This window comes from Chelonia mydas, chromosome 13 (assembly GCF_015237465.2).
Source record: "Chelonia mydas isolate rCheMyd1 chromosome 13, rCheMyd1.pri.v2, whole genome shotgun sequence".
NCBI classification, from domain to species: Eukaryota; Metazoa; Chordata; order Testudines; family Cheloniidae; genus Chelonia; species Chelonia mydas.
Window position 1 is genome coordinate 29,250,207 of NC_051253.2, and position 13,681 is coordinate 29,263,887.

A 13,681-nucleotide genomic window follows, 5' to 3' on the forward strand; every position below is an offset into this window, starting at 1 on the left:
AGGGCAGTGCTCCGGGCAGGGGCTAAGTGCAGTGGGATGTTTGGTTTCTCCCGGGCTCCCTCGATCCTCGCCCATAGTGCAACATGCGCCATGAAGCTGGCCCTGGCGCATACCACAAAACCCACTGCTCCTGGGGAGGCTCAGCTGGAGCCCCGGGCCGTGCGCTGCCATCTCCGGCAGCTTGCTGAGCAGCAGCTGCCAAAGAGCAGTGGAAAGCTACCCTGCTCTGCCTTCGCTCCACCTGTCCTGGTAATGCCCCAGCACGCCAGTGCCCTGCCACTCCCCCTACCCTGGTCTCATTGCCCAGGCCCTCATAAACACCACACTGTGCCCATTGCATGGCTGTGGATACAGCCCCCTCACTGCAGCACTGGCCCCCTGGCGCCGTGGCATGTACTGCTGGTGCCCAGTTCCCACGGCTAAGCAGCGCACGCTGTGTCTCTGTGGGCAGGGCAGGGGGAGGGCTGGGTGGCTGAGGGCAGAAGAGGGAAGCATGGCTGGGTGTGACTCCCAGCCCATTCCAGTCTGTTGCCTCAGCTCTAGCTCCCTTGATGGGACTGGCGGGTGGGGCTGACTCCAGCAGGCCCGGCAGCCCTTCGCAAGGCCCATCTCTTCTGCAGCTCCAGCTCCCTTCTGCTATCTTCGGAAGGCTGCTGGGCTGGAGACTGATTTAGAAGTGGCTGTGCATGCCCTCGTGACCCCCAGATAAGATTACTGTTCCCCGGCTCTCCAGACCTGCCTAATAAGGTGCTGCTCACAATCCAGCAGCAGGCTCAACAGGCGGCAGCCAAGAAGCTTATCACGCCAGGGGCTCTGCCAAGCATCTCTCCAGTGTGGAAAGGTTTCCTGTCACGCGGCCCCTGGATCCCAGCCCCGCTCAGTGCCTGAGAGGTGGCTCAATGGCAGAGCCTGGCAGGGCCAGTTGGGATTATTTCTAGGCCCTCCGCGAGGTCCCAGAGGGCAGTGCTGAGTAACTACAGCTCTGCCCCCAGCATCCTTCCTCCAAGGGATCTAGTTGGGCTCCCTCCCCCTGCGGGGCACTGACTTCACCGGGGGCTGTGGTTGCCAGGCCAGATGTGTTTACACTGTCGTTTCCCCTGGGCCTGTTGCTTTGAAGCTGCTTACCTTGGAGCTCGGGTTTCTTCCCAGAAACGATCTGGTAGTAGATGTGGTAGCTTCTCTCACCGGGTTGCTGGAAAATCACTCTGGATTTTTCCAGCAAGTCTAGAAACAAACAGAAAAAAAACCCCAAAAACCAGATTGGGCTTTTTCCGGAGCTGATCCAGTGTCAGGGCATAAAAAGAGCGTGTTGAATTAGCAGCTGCGCAAGGCTGCTTACTCACAGATATCAATGTCAGCGGAGGCCAGTTTCCCTGAGGGGCCAAAATGGATTCGGATGAACTTGCCCTAAGGGAAGGAGATAAATACTTAGGCTGGACAGAGGAACTAAGGCAGGCACAGCTGCTGTCCTGGGTGGGCAGCTCTTACAAATCAGACAGCGGGGGAGGGCTAAGGGTCTGTCTGTTCTCTGCCAAATGCTAATGTCACACAACTTTGGGGCTCAATACAAGGTGGCTGGGTGAAATTCTCTGCCTGTGTTGGTCCCTTTTGGCTCAGAGGGGGCTCATCCCCCTGAGCGTTGCTCCATGCGGCTGTGCTCTCGTGCAGCACTCACAGGATAGTTGCAGATGGCCCCTGACAGTCCCTGGCTCCTGGGCAGAGCTGCATGATGCTGGGTCTGCAGCACAAACTACCTGTATAGTCATGGCCTGCTACTGCTGATCAAGCTCAGGAGACCCTATGACACTCCCAGGCCCCTGGTGCATTGGGGAATCCAGAGAGGACCAAGAATGCTACTGTGGCCTCCAGCACATTTTTATGGAGATAAATGGGAACGAGCCATTTGGTTGAGCCAAACACAGGGCCAGGGTTCGATGAAGGGCACACTGTACCACCGGTCCACTGAGGCACCTCCCAGCATTGGCACTTCCTGCTCTCCCTTTGTGCCAGGCTCCTTCGTGGCACTGCCGGTCATCACCCACAGCCTGATCCAAGCAGAGACGGACTTTGGGCCTCCCCTAACTCCAGCCTCACCTTTTAGGGCCAGATCCTCAGCTGGTGTAAATTAAATGGCACAGCTCAGTGAACTAGCCTGGGCAGTTAACGCCAGGGAGTGGCATTGCTTTACAGCAGCAAAGGATTTGGCCCTACATCCAACCCATCTAAAGAAGAGAGAGTTGCTAGTTCTGACAATGATTTGTTCCCTATGTAAAAGCTAGCTCTGGAGATCTGTGGCCACCTCACACAGGCATGGGTATCGATAACTTGAGCGTTGCTGCGTCTAGAAATATAAACCCGGTGTATTAACAAACATATCCTCCTAGCATACTTACAAAGCGTGAGGAGTTATCGTTTCGCAGGGTTTTGGCGTTGCCAAAGGCTTCCATAGCAGGGTTGGCCTCAATGATTTGATCCTCGAGGGTACCCTAGAAAATGCAGCCAAAGGATGGGTCAGCTTGTGTCTGTGGCATTAGTAACAGTGGCTCTGTTGCTACAGATGCAGCTAAGGGGCAGCAGGACGCAGGGCAGGGGGAAGTGCTGTGCACCTCAAGCCTCCGCTACTCTCACTCGCTTCCCTTAAGGCCTTAGTCTCCAGGGTGGCGCCTTCCTACCTGGCACGTCATATTTTTAATTAACATTGGGGAGAACAGAGCTGGGCTTTGAGGCCATGAATTCTGTGGCCATCTCCTCCCCTGTGAGTGGTGCCCATAAAGGTCTGGGCTAATAGCTCAGCTGTACATGGGAGTCCTCTGTGACAGGGCCATAGCTATAAAGGCCTGGAGAGGAGGGCTCGAGGTACTGAGAAAACCTGCCTTTGTAAGCGAAGGGGTCCAGGAAATAGCCCAGGAAGAGACATTAACAACCCTCTGTAACATTCCTAGGTGAGTATTCCTTTAAACGCGTGTCAGAACCGTTCTCCCCAGAGTGGTGGTGTGGTGTGGGGTACAGTGTTATAGACACTGGCTGGGGGCAGCTTCAGAACTCACTGATGGCCTCTTCACAGCACTGCCTCTGCCCCAGACTCATGTTCTTGTTATGACATTTGTATGCCAGTAGCATCTAGGAGCCCAGTGTGCCAGGCACTGTACAAACACACAGAAGAGACTGTGCCTGCCCCAAGAGCTTAAAGCCTAACTACGCAAGACAGACAAAGGGTGTGAGGGGAAACTGAGGCACCGAGTGGTGAAGTCATAGAAAAAGCAGAGCTGGGACTAGCACTCATGTTTCCTGACACAGAGCCCAGCGCCCTAGCAATTTTATACCATGGCATTATAACTTTGTACCACACCGTACCATCGTGTCTTAGCCACTGTCTCTCTATATGGTACGGTGTGTTTTCCATATGTTTCCAGAAAGCTACAGTCCATTTACTCGATTCATCATCTGACTGCTACCGACTGCTCCAGATACAGCCAAGCAGTATGCTGACTATCCCAGGTGTACCTAGGCAGAGCCCCCCAAATGCTCAGGCTGTCCTGACACCCTAGTCATGCCAAAGGGATGCAGGGCCTTGCCTGCACCAGGAAACCAGGATGTGTAATTCTCCACGGGTGCTGCTCCACCACAGCCACCAGCAATGGAAGCCGCAGTGGAGACAGAGTGCTGGTGTTTTTCATCACTGTGTCTTCAAACGTCGGAGTCCTAGCTACGTTAAACTACTTCTGCAGCTTCCCCAGGTGGTGGTGTGGGTCCAGAACTACAGCACTGAGTGTTGCTGGTAAGACCATGTCACAGAGAAGCAGCCAGCTCTCCAGCGTCAAAGCTGTCACTAGCTTTCAGTTTGTTCTCTAATATCATCCAGCCTCAAAGATCCCTGGGACAGTCGGGCTCCCACCTTTCAAACAAGTGTATCTCAGTGTTTGAATGTTAGCCTAACCCTATTGCCTGGAAATTCCAAAGCTGGGCGCTAGGTTTTGTATTTGGGGTTGGACCAAAGACTCTTTTTTCAAAGGCTCTCATTAGAGTAAGTCCCTCTCTTTTCTGACCCTTACATCTCCTTGCACTGAGCCATAAACACTAGGGGCAGAGCCCAAGCATGTGGCCGGCTCTAGTGGACAGATGAGAGGGCTGGGAGCTAGGCACTTGGGTATCCTGTTCGCAGCTCTCCCACACTATGTGGCCTTATATTGCACGTGGGGCGGTGTATCCCTTGTTAATTATTATTAATTAGCACCTCTCCTCTCAAAGAACATCAGACAGCTGAGTGAATTGGGTCTCCCAATCCCCATGCGTGGTAGCTAAGTTCTGCAACATTCGCTTATAGAACTTGGGGGATTTATTAGGACACTGCACCAGTCAGGACCCTCTGGTGCATGAGAGCAGATTGGCTCATGACTGAGTTCCTGCTTTGCCCGGCACTCTGGAAATGTTCGGTGGCGCCCCCTGCAGGAGGAGAGAGCAGCACTGCTCAGGGGGTGCTGACCTCTCCCCTGCGTCCTTGCTGTGCTACCTGCCCCTGAGCGGAGAGGCTGCAGCCCACACACCCTGGATGGTTTTGTTTGATGGGGGGCTTGGGAGAAGGGAGGCTAGCGGTGAGCTGATTTCACTTGTCACCCCAGGACCAGCCAATCTGTCGCTTCCAAGCCAGTGATAACGTACATCATGGGTTAAAAATGGCCCCCATAGGAAACACCCAGACAAACACTGCTAACTAGAAGGTGAAATTCAAGTTTTAAATCTCTAGCGATAATTTAAAGTCAGCAAACTGGGAAATACGCTTAAACCCCAACCAACCCCCACTCTTGGAAAATACCCCAAATAACCTAAACCCTGCACCTATACCCCTGGCCACCCTTCGCCCCCACTCCTGAGACAATGGTACGCCAGTGCTGCATGCCTCCAATGCACTGCTATTCTAGGCACACAGCCGTGGCCACCATTAACCCACTACACATGGGCCACCTCCCTGCCTGGCACCATCTACAATAGCCCTCCCCTTTCCCTTCATACACATGCCCAAGACTGGCCAGCTCCTGCTTGGCCAGCCCTCACACCACACACTGGACTTTGGACAGCCATTTGCACCTTTTACTAGCCACAGGGCTCAGCTCCCTGAGCCAGCAGAAGTGCTGAATTCTTATCTCACTGCAACTGGGCTACGTATCCTCCAGTGTCTCAGCCGCACGGGACATGGTTTCAGATCATAGAATCATAGAATCATAGAATATCAGGGTTGGAAGGGACCTCAGGAGGTCATCTAGTCCAACCCCCTGCTCAAAGCAGGACCAATTCCCAATCAAATCATCCCAGCCAAGGCTTTGTCAAGCCTGACCTTAAAAACTTCTAAGGAAGGAGATTCTACCACCTCCCTAGGTAACGCATTCCAGTGTTTCACCACCCTCCTAGTGAAAAAGTTTTTCCTAATATCCAACCTAAACCTCCCCCACTGCAACTTGAGACCATTACTCCTTGTCCTGTCCTCTTCTACCACTGAGAATAGTCTAGAACCATCCTCTCTGGAACCACCTCTCAGGTAGTTGAAAGCAGCTATCAAATCCCCCCTCATTCTTCTCTTCTGCACACTAAACAATCCCAGTTCCCTCAGCCTCTCCTCATAAGTCATGTGTTCCAGACCCCTAATGTTTGCATCCACCAATGAAACACCAAGGTACAAGGTTTAAAGTATCTCAGCTATCAGGATCCCAAGGCAAATCACTATGATTTCCAAGGCTGAGTGTCAACTAGAGCGATCCTGGCCATAGACACGCCTCTGCCGAGCATACAGGGTGCACAGCATGTGCCCTTACGGTTGTTTGGGGTTAGAACGTAACCTTAACTCTGATGGTTCTGGTAGCTGCACTGTGCTTAGGAAGGTTATTTTCCTGAGGTCTCTGATCCAGATTAACTTCCTTAACTCCAGCTAGCACAGTTTCTAACCCCATCCCATCCTCTCTGTGTTGCTCTGAGATCACATTGAATCCAAGATAGCTGGCTGATAATATTGGAGCAGATGCAGCAAAGACTGCCTTTGAAGGGATATGTTAGAGAAACCAGCTGTCTAGTTCACGTATAACCTTGAGAGGGGAGGGGCAGCTCCAACTGGATGGATTCATCCAGCCTTATTGACTGGGCTGCCCGCAGCCCACCATGTGCTCGCAGCCCTTTGATTACATGGCTCTTTACATAATACTGTTATTCACAAGCACTTTACCCTCCGATACAGAGCTGGACTGGGGGACCCTGGAGCACAGCACACTGGTCCGTTGGGCAGGTGTAACATGGGAGCAGGAGTTATGTACTGCCTAGCGGATCCACTTGGGTGGTGATATTGGGTGATGATATTTTCGATGTACTGCTACCATTGTAAATGTAACTGTTTATGCAGCGCCCTAGCGCCTCACTTCCCTCCCCCAGCACCACGGACAGAAACTGTTACCCATTGGGATTAGGGACGTGTTGTTGCTAAAACTCAGAGGCAAACGATCCAGATTTAAAGCGGGGGATGTGCGTGACAGAGTGAAACTAGGCTCCCGCGGTCGGGGTGAATCCACTCAATGCTCTGGCCCCAAAATTTAACAGTCACTCTCATTTAAATGAGTTACCCTCCCAAAGCAAGCATCCACTGGCATCTGGACTCAAAGGTCTGGTACTGAAGGCCGTACTCAGGTCAATGCCTGAGGAAGTCAGCGAGAGCTCGGCCTGACCAGACACTGAGTAACTGCTTCAAGCCTGGCCCTCTTTAGACATTTCTGGTTTGCAATGCAGCCTCTCACAGAGCCACAGCCTGGCAAGAGCTTCCAGCCCCCTTCCACTGAGGCTTGCAGTGAACTGGGAGCTAAAGAAATTCCATCCCCAGGGCAGTGGATAGAAAATCCCAGCCTGACTCAATGCCCTGCAATGTGCAGATCCCAGTCCTGGCAACAGTGATCCCTCCACTGAGAGAGAAGCTGCTCTACGAAGAGACATGCAGCCTCCCTGGATCCTCTCAGCAACCACAAGAGCACTTTCCAGCTGCAATACTGCCTTGTCACATCAGCAAAACGCAGTCCTGTGCACAGGGGCCTGATTCTGATCTCATGTCGTTTCACAATGCTACCATTCCAGTGACATCATTGCTCAAGTTACTCTTGACTTGCACTGGCATAAGTGAGCTCAGAAAGGGCCCAACACCTCCCCATCATAGTGGGAGTTAACAAAGTGCTGCTTAGCAAGCCTAGCCTCTCATTTGAGGATTGGCCCCTATTCCATGTAACACTTACCCCAGTTTTAGTGGCAGGAGCTTGCTAGAAAAAGGAAAGAAAACTGTCTTTAGAATTCCAGAAGGGACAGGTCAGAATCACAGAAAGCATCAATTAAAAAAGCAGGGCGTTAAAATTTAGTTACTAAAACTGTCCAAAAAAATCGAAGGATTAAATTTAAAAAAATACACCAAAAAGATGTTAAATAGATTAGCTCAAGAAAAAGAAGAAAACCACCAAAAAGCAGGAATAGTTAAATCCAAACCCAGGGAAGAGGAAAGGAAAACAATGCTGGAGAATTGCTTATCAAATACCTGAAACAGCCAGCCTGCTTCTGCAAGGGAAAGCAGGCTGGGGCATCAAGTATCCAGAAGAAATAAGCAATTGCAAGGGATCTCAAAAATAACCAACACCAAAGAAATGCAAGAAAGAATCAAAACAAGAGCAAGAAAAAGCAGAAGCTGGACAAAGACCAAAATGAACACAAGAACCAAAAAGAGAAAAGGGGGGAAAAAGCAAAAAGCAAGGCTTAAAAGAGACGGGGTGGAAATGGGGAGGGGGGGGGGTCTGTCCCCTTTAGAGCATCTGAAAAAGAAAATATGTTGGGGTGAAAGAAAAGGTGGGCCCAAAAGACCCCAGTGTGGCTGATCCGTTTGGTGAGCCACTTAAAAACTCCATTTCCCCAAGATCAATTGTTTCAAGCCTTGCTTGTTCAAAAGTCAAAGGAAAAGCAAAGCCCATGAGGGGCCAGATCCAAACATGTTTCCAAATGCAAAAAGTTACAAAAAAAAAGAATAAGAAAGAAAAAAAGAAAAAGAAAACAGCCAAAGTGTGTTTCAAATGAGGGTCTTACTCCTTTCTTGCCCGGCGTGTCGCCCAGGGCTGCGACAATGGCAAAGTACTGAATGACCCGCTTGGTGTTTACAGTCTTACCAGCACCAGATTCTCCGCTTAGGGTAACAGAAATACACAGATCAAGAAAATGAGGCAGAGTCAGGCAAAACCTTTACACAGAGACTCAGAAAACTAAGGACACGGCCCAGCCCCCTCTAACAGTGTCATGTAAAAGAAGTGAAACACCGAGGGAGGAGTTCAGCCCTGCCCAGCCCTGGGCAGTCCGTGATCCCTTCCCATTGGCTAACACGCTGCACGGGGGCAATGTGGGGGTTTCAGCCGCTGGGCTCAGCCCCTGTGGTGCTGCACTGGCACAATTCCCTTGAACAGACGGGCAAAGCTGCTGGACTTGGCAGCGGAGTGAGTGATCTCCCCCGGTGTGAATCCAGCACAAGCAGTGCTGCTGCTCATCTGGGCTTTGCCCGGCTGCATTAGGGGGCTGTAATGGGGCTTCTCCACCAGGGGCAGCCCCCCCCAAGGCTGACACTGGGGCAAATCACCACTGTAGACATGGCCAGTGACTCCACGAAGTGCCAGGTGGGGAAGTCTCCCCCTCTCCAGGCTCCTCCTAGTCTGTTGCACGCTTGGTATGAACTTCAGCGCTCTGGGGGCTCAGCAAGGAGCCTGCCCCCTCCTGCTACAGCTCAGGCTTTGACACTTTCACCCCAGTTCCCTGGGGAGCGAGGGGCTTCTACGGTCTGTGGGACGTACTCTGCCCTCCCCCACCCCCCACAGGGAGCCCACTCCAGTTTGCAGAGGAGGGCCAGGAGTCCAGGTGAGACCCAGGGGCTGGCTTCTTTAGCAGGCGGGCTGGGCAATTCCTGCTGCCCTGATCTGCACCGCCCGCTGGCACTGGCTCACAAGGCCTTGCAGTGATTTCATTCCTAGAGTTAGCTGCTCTTCTATTGTAATCCCAGATCACAAAGAGCAGGGATGGGTGTGGGGGGGAGCTGCCGCAGGACAAGAGCCAATTACCTAATTAGGCCATGGCTGAGGCTAAAAATGTCAGTGGCTCATGGCAGCAGGGTAGGGCCCTTCAGTGAACTTTATATAGCCCTCATCTATATGTCACTTGAACTTAACCTTGCCTGCCCCTCCCCCATCACCCTCCTGGGCCTGGCTGCCTCCTCTGCCCACCAGTCCTGGTCAGGAGCACCATGCATGTTCCTTCTGGGGGCAAGGCCTTAGCTCCCCCAGCTGTGGGCTAGCATCACGCTGCATGTGGCCAGCCCCAGCGCCGGGGCTGGGAAACAGGTTGCTCCAGGGGACCCATTTGGGAGATTCCTGCCCCGTGATGCCAGCAGCAACAAGTGCAGGGTGAGCAGCTGCCCTTGCCACTGTCACCAGACGGGCTGCCCTGGAGGGGCTCTGGGAGCCGATGGTGGGGATGTGAAGGAGACTTGTTTGGGGGGTGGTGGCAGCCAGCGAGGCCTGATGGGGGCCTCATGAGGGGCCAGGTGGTCTGATGGCTGGTGAGGGGGTGCAGCGGGGGGCATCACATCTCACAGGGGGAAGGCTACCAGTCAATGGGTCAGTCCAAATGACAGGGGAGAGTAAACCACTGCCAGGGACCCTAAAGACAACTTGTATCCTGCAGTGACGGGCAGGAGAATTGGATCCAGGAGCCTAACCCAGAGACACGTACAATGCAGGCAGGGAACAATGGCCAACAAAGGGAAGCATGGGTCACTTACGTGATGAGCATGGACTGGTTCTCACGATCTGGAAAAGAAAGAGCCAGTGTTAGACTGAAATGTACCAAGATAGCTTGGCGCTCTGAGAACTCTCCAGGGCTGCCGTGGGTCTGGGCTTTCCCTGTTTATCCACAGCCACACCTGGCTGGTCAGTGACCATGGGTATTCCCCCTTCATCCACAGCCTGTCCTGGCTATCAGTGACCATGGTATTCCCCTTCATCCACAGCCCCTCCTGGCTGGTCAGTGACCGTGGTATTCCCCTTCATCCACAGCCCCTCCTGGCTGGATCAGCAACTATGTTCACCTGACTTATTAACACCAAGCTTTACCAGGGTGAAAGGTCCAAAATGAGGCTGTGAGTGCAGGAGTTCCCTCAGGCTCCAGGGGACTGGCACCTCTGAGAAGAAGTATCCTGGTGTCTTTACATTTCTAGAGTGTTTCTTTTTATCCTGCTGTATCTTCCCCTCCTTCTCTGGACCTGGCCCCACAGCATGAGCCTGAGCCAGCCCACTGTGCTGCCAAGGCCCTGGCCCTGCCAGAGCAGCCCAGGGTCCATGCAGGTAGGTGCCCTTTCTCCTCACCACTGACTGTCCAGCTAAGGTAATTTATGGATCATTTTCCCTTTTAGGGGATTGTTACACGGCACTGCTGGTTCAGGACAGCTAAATGCCAGGGCTGTGTGTGGTGATCCCTCGAGATACAGGCTCTGACACCCACCCAGAGTCTGTTTTGCTGGAGGAAAGGTCTATTGGTTACTGATCAGTATTGCCTGTAATCAGTGTTTTTAACAGTGGTCCTGAACCCAGTCCAGACACAAATGGTCGGGTTTATCCGGAGCTGGGTTTGATCCAGGCCCATCTCTGCTACTGTGCATTAGTTTCCTCTTGTGAGGCGATGCCCCAATGCCCTCCCCCGCAGCATTCCCCCTCCCACTGAACAAGGTCTGGCCTTCGCTGGGGGGCGAGCACAGGGAGGAGAGGGAGGAAAGATAGCCGCTTACTGCGCAACATGTCGTTGTAGGCGTTGTCCGCAATGGAGTAGATGTGGGGCGGGACCTCTGACCTCCTCTTGCCCTTATAGGCTGCTACCACGGGGGAGGTGTAGACGGGCAGCCACTTGTAGGGGTTTATGGTGACACAGAACAAACCTGAATAGGTCTGAGAGCAGAGAGGAGGCAAGTGAGTGCAGAGGGACACAGCTGCCTCAACACAACAGAACAAAGACTCTTCAAAGCCACCGGGCTCATACAGTGAGGGAGCACAGAGCTAGAGATGCCGCAATGGGGCCCACCTGTCTGCACCATGCTGCTTCCTTAGTCTACTACAGAACAGGGATGCAACCAGCCTTAACAGCGACATCCCCTTGTGCTGCCAACCTGCCTTACCTTAATGGTGACATTTCTCCCCCACCCCACAGGCAGCAGGTCTATTCATCGCTACCCCCTCCATGCAGGCAGCTGGCCTTTGTCAGTGACATCCCTCCTGGAAAGCCACCTTTAGCATCTCCTCTGGAGGTCCTCGGGGCCGCCAGCTTTAGCCTTATCTAGAAATCCTTCCAGCGTTAGGAATTTTGGGAAGCATCGTGAATTGAGTTTCATTTTGCAGACTCCCTGGTGAGTGAGTCTCTTCACCTGGCATCCCGAGATCAGCCTGGGGGCTTATTTCGTTTTAATATGTTTCCCAAGTGAGTCTAATCAGTACACGTAAATCTATACCTCTATCTATCTACATCTGCCTGGGGATTTCTAATGCATCCACATGACTCCCATGTCACGAGGAATACTGAATGGGTATGGGTTCCTGAGGCATGACAAATCCAGGGCATAGCTGTCCTGATTCGACATGACCCTGGCTGGGATAGCCAGTAATCTGGGACAATCAAGGGGAGAAATCTGTGGTAGTTTTGAGTTGGTGCCATTTCAGTCAGCATTGACCTCTCGCTGTGCTGGCCAGGGCTCTACGTGTCACCTTCACGCCCTGCACCAGCTTCACTTACATAGATCATCCAGTGGGAGTAGCGGCGCTTCAGGTTGTACAGCACTGAGGCCTCGTTGAGGTGCGTTAGCATGGCCATGTCCTCAATCATATCGAACTTGGGAGGGTTCATCTGCTGGACGTCGTCCTCCTTGACAACCCGGCTCTGCAGGGAGGAAGCAAAGCAGGGGAGCCTGAGTTTGTCCTTGCTTCCTTCCAGCCGGGACCAGGCTTTGCGGTCGCCATTAGCATTGACAGGGCAGCATGCTGTTTGCTCCCATCTGTTGTGCAGAGGGCTTGATTCTGATCTCATTTACACTAAGGTAAATCCTGATGATGGAAGCACTCCAGATTCACTTCAGTGTAAAGGGACGCAGCATCTGGCCCAGTCTCGTGTCTGGGCCTCATACCCTCCTGTGACTCTCTGAGGCCAGATTCTAGCTGCCCTGGCAGTGTCTAAGGAGATCTCTGATGCCATCCCCTCACCCTCGGCCCGGTCTCCATCCCTGCTTTCCTCCTGAGGGCAGGCAGTGAGACGTCTTTGCTCAGCTGGGCACAGGTGCCCCCACGCTGGGGAGGATGCTCAATGCCTGAATACGTCGGTGGGAACTCTTTGGAAAAGCAAAGTTTGGCCTTTGCCAAGGGGAGAATGACACAAATGACCTAATATGGATCCAGAACACAAGGGGGCGAGGGGCATTTGCTGGGCACCTAAGCTCATGCCACAAGAGGGCACCGGCAGGAGACAATTGTGACGGAGACCAAGGGCAGGCCTACACTAGAAGTGCTACATTGGCATGGCTGCACCGGTGTCACTGTAGCACGTCAGGTGAAGAAGCTCTATGCTGACGGGAGAGCGCTCTCCCATCCATGTAATTACTGCACCTCCGCGAGAGGCGGATGCTTTGTTGGCAGGAGAACGTCTCCCATTGACATAGCACTGGTGTGGACAGCGCTTAGGTCATAGAATCCTGACCTCAGGAGGTCATCTAGTCCAACCCCCTGCTCAAGGCAGGACCAATCCCCAATTTTTGCCCCAGCTCCCTAAATGGCCCCCTCAAGGATTGAATTCACAACCCTGGGTTTAGCAGGCCAATGCTCAAACCACTGAGCTATCCTCCCCCACTGGAATGTGGTTGCTGGTGCGGGGAGGAGTCTTTTTCACACCCCTCAGTGACATAAGTGGAAGTGGAGACCTGCTCTGCGGGGTGAGCTCGTTCCACTCCAGAGGAGTCCCCAGCACTGCTCTGAGAATGCACCCTGTGACTGTGGCCCTGTCCGGCTCCGCAGACCTGCTCCCCCCGGGTCAGAGCCAGAGCACAGGGGAGCCTACATGGCAAAACAGGGTGGTCGCTGCTGTCTGCTCCCTTCATCCTGCACAGCCAGCCCAGCTCAAACATGCCACCCCACCCCACCCCGCAGGGTTCTTCCAGAGGGACACACAGCTAATGGAGGACAAGCCGGGGTGCCATGTGAAGCTCCTGCCAGGGCAGAGCAATGTGAGGGTGGAGGAGGGACACCAGGCACAGGACCGGGGAGGGCCATGGAGTGATCAGCATTTCACCCTCCCCCACCAGCCATTGCCAGCTCTCATGCCACTCCACTTCCCCAGGGACAAGTGGCCTTGCTGTCCACACCCCAGCCGCCAATCCCTTCCCTGTGCCGTCTGCCTCTGGCCAGACCTCCCAGCTGCCAACCATGTCACCTTGGTGATGAGCATCTGGCCAGACCCCCCTACTACCCTGCCAAAATTGCCATGTTTCTGCCCCCAGGCACGGACTCCTTCTTGCTTCGTGGGGAAGGTTATTGCACAGTCTGAGAACCCACCACGAGAGATCAGAAATACGAGAAGGCGTGCTCTAGGGCATGGGCCTGCCCTG

General features: G+C 53.4%; 1 protein-coding gene across 3 annotated transcripts in view; it reads right to left on the reverse strand.

The window, feature by feature from the left end:
- MYH7B (myosin heavy chain 7B) overlaps nucleotides 1-13,681 on the reverse strand; it is a 51,920-nt gene that overhangs the window by 33,544 nt on the left and 4,695 nt on the right. For 2 of the 3 annotated variants that reach the window (XM_037916032.1, XM_037916031.1), the window contains exons 1-5: nucleotides 9,827-9,854; nucleotides 7,260-7,283; nucleotides 2,394-2,486; nucleotides 1,344-1,407; nucleotides 1,126-1,224 (exon numbers count right to left, since the gene is read on the reverse strand). In XM_037916032.1, coding sequence (XP_037771960.1) covers nucleotides 1,126-1,224; nucleotides 1,344-1,407; nucleotides 2,394-2,447 — 217 coding nt within the window. In that variant the 5' untranslated portion in view covers nucleotides 2,448-2,486; nucleotides 7,260-7,283; nucleotides 9,827-9,854. Of the gene's footprint in view, nucleotides 1-1,125; nucleotides 1,225-1,343; nucleotides 1,408-2,393; nucleotides 2,487-7,259; nucleotides 7,284-8,091; nucleotides 8,189-9,826; nucleotides 9,855-10,828; nucleotides 10,986-11,823; nucleotides 11,968-13,681 lie in introns of those variants that run through there. The other variant, XM_007053910.3, reaches the window with a different exon arrangement.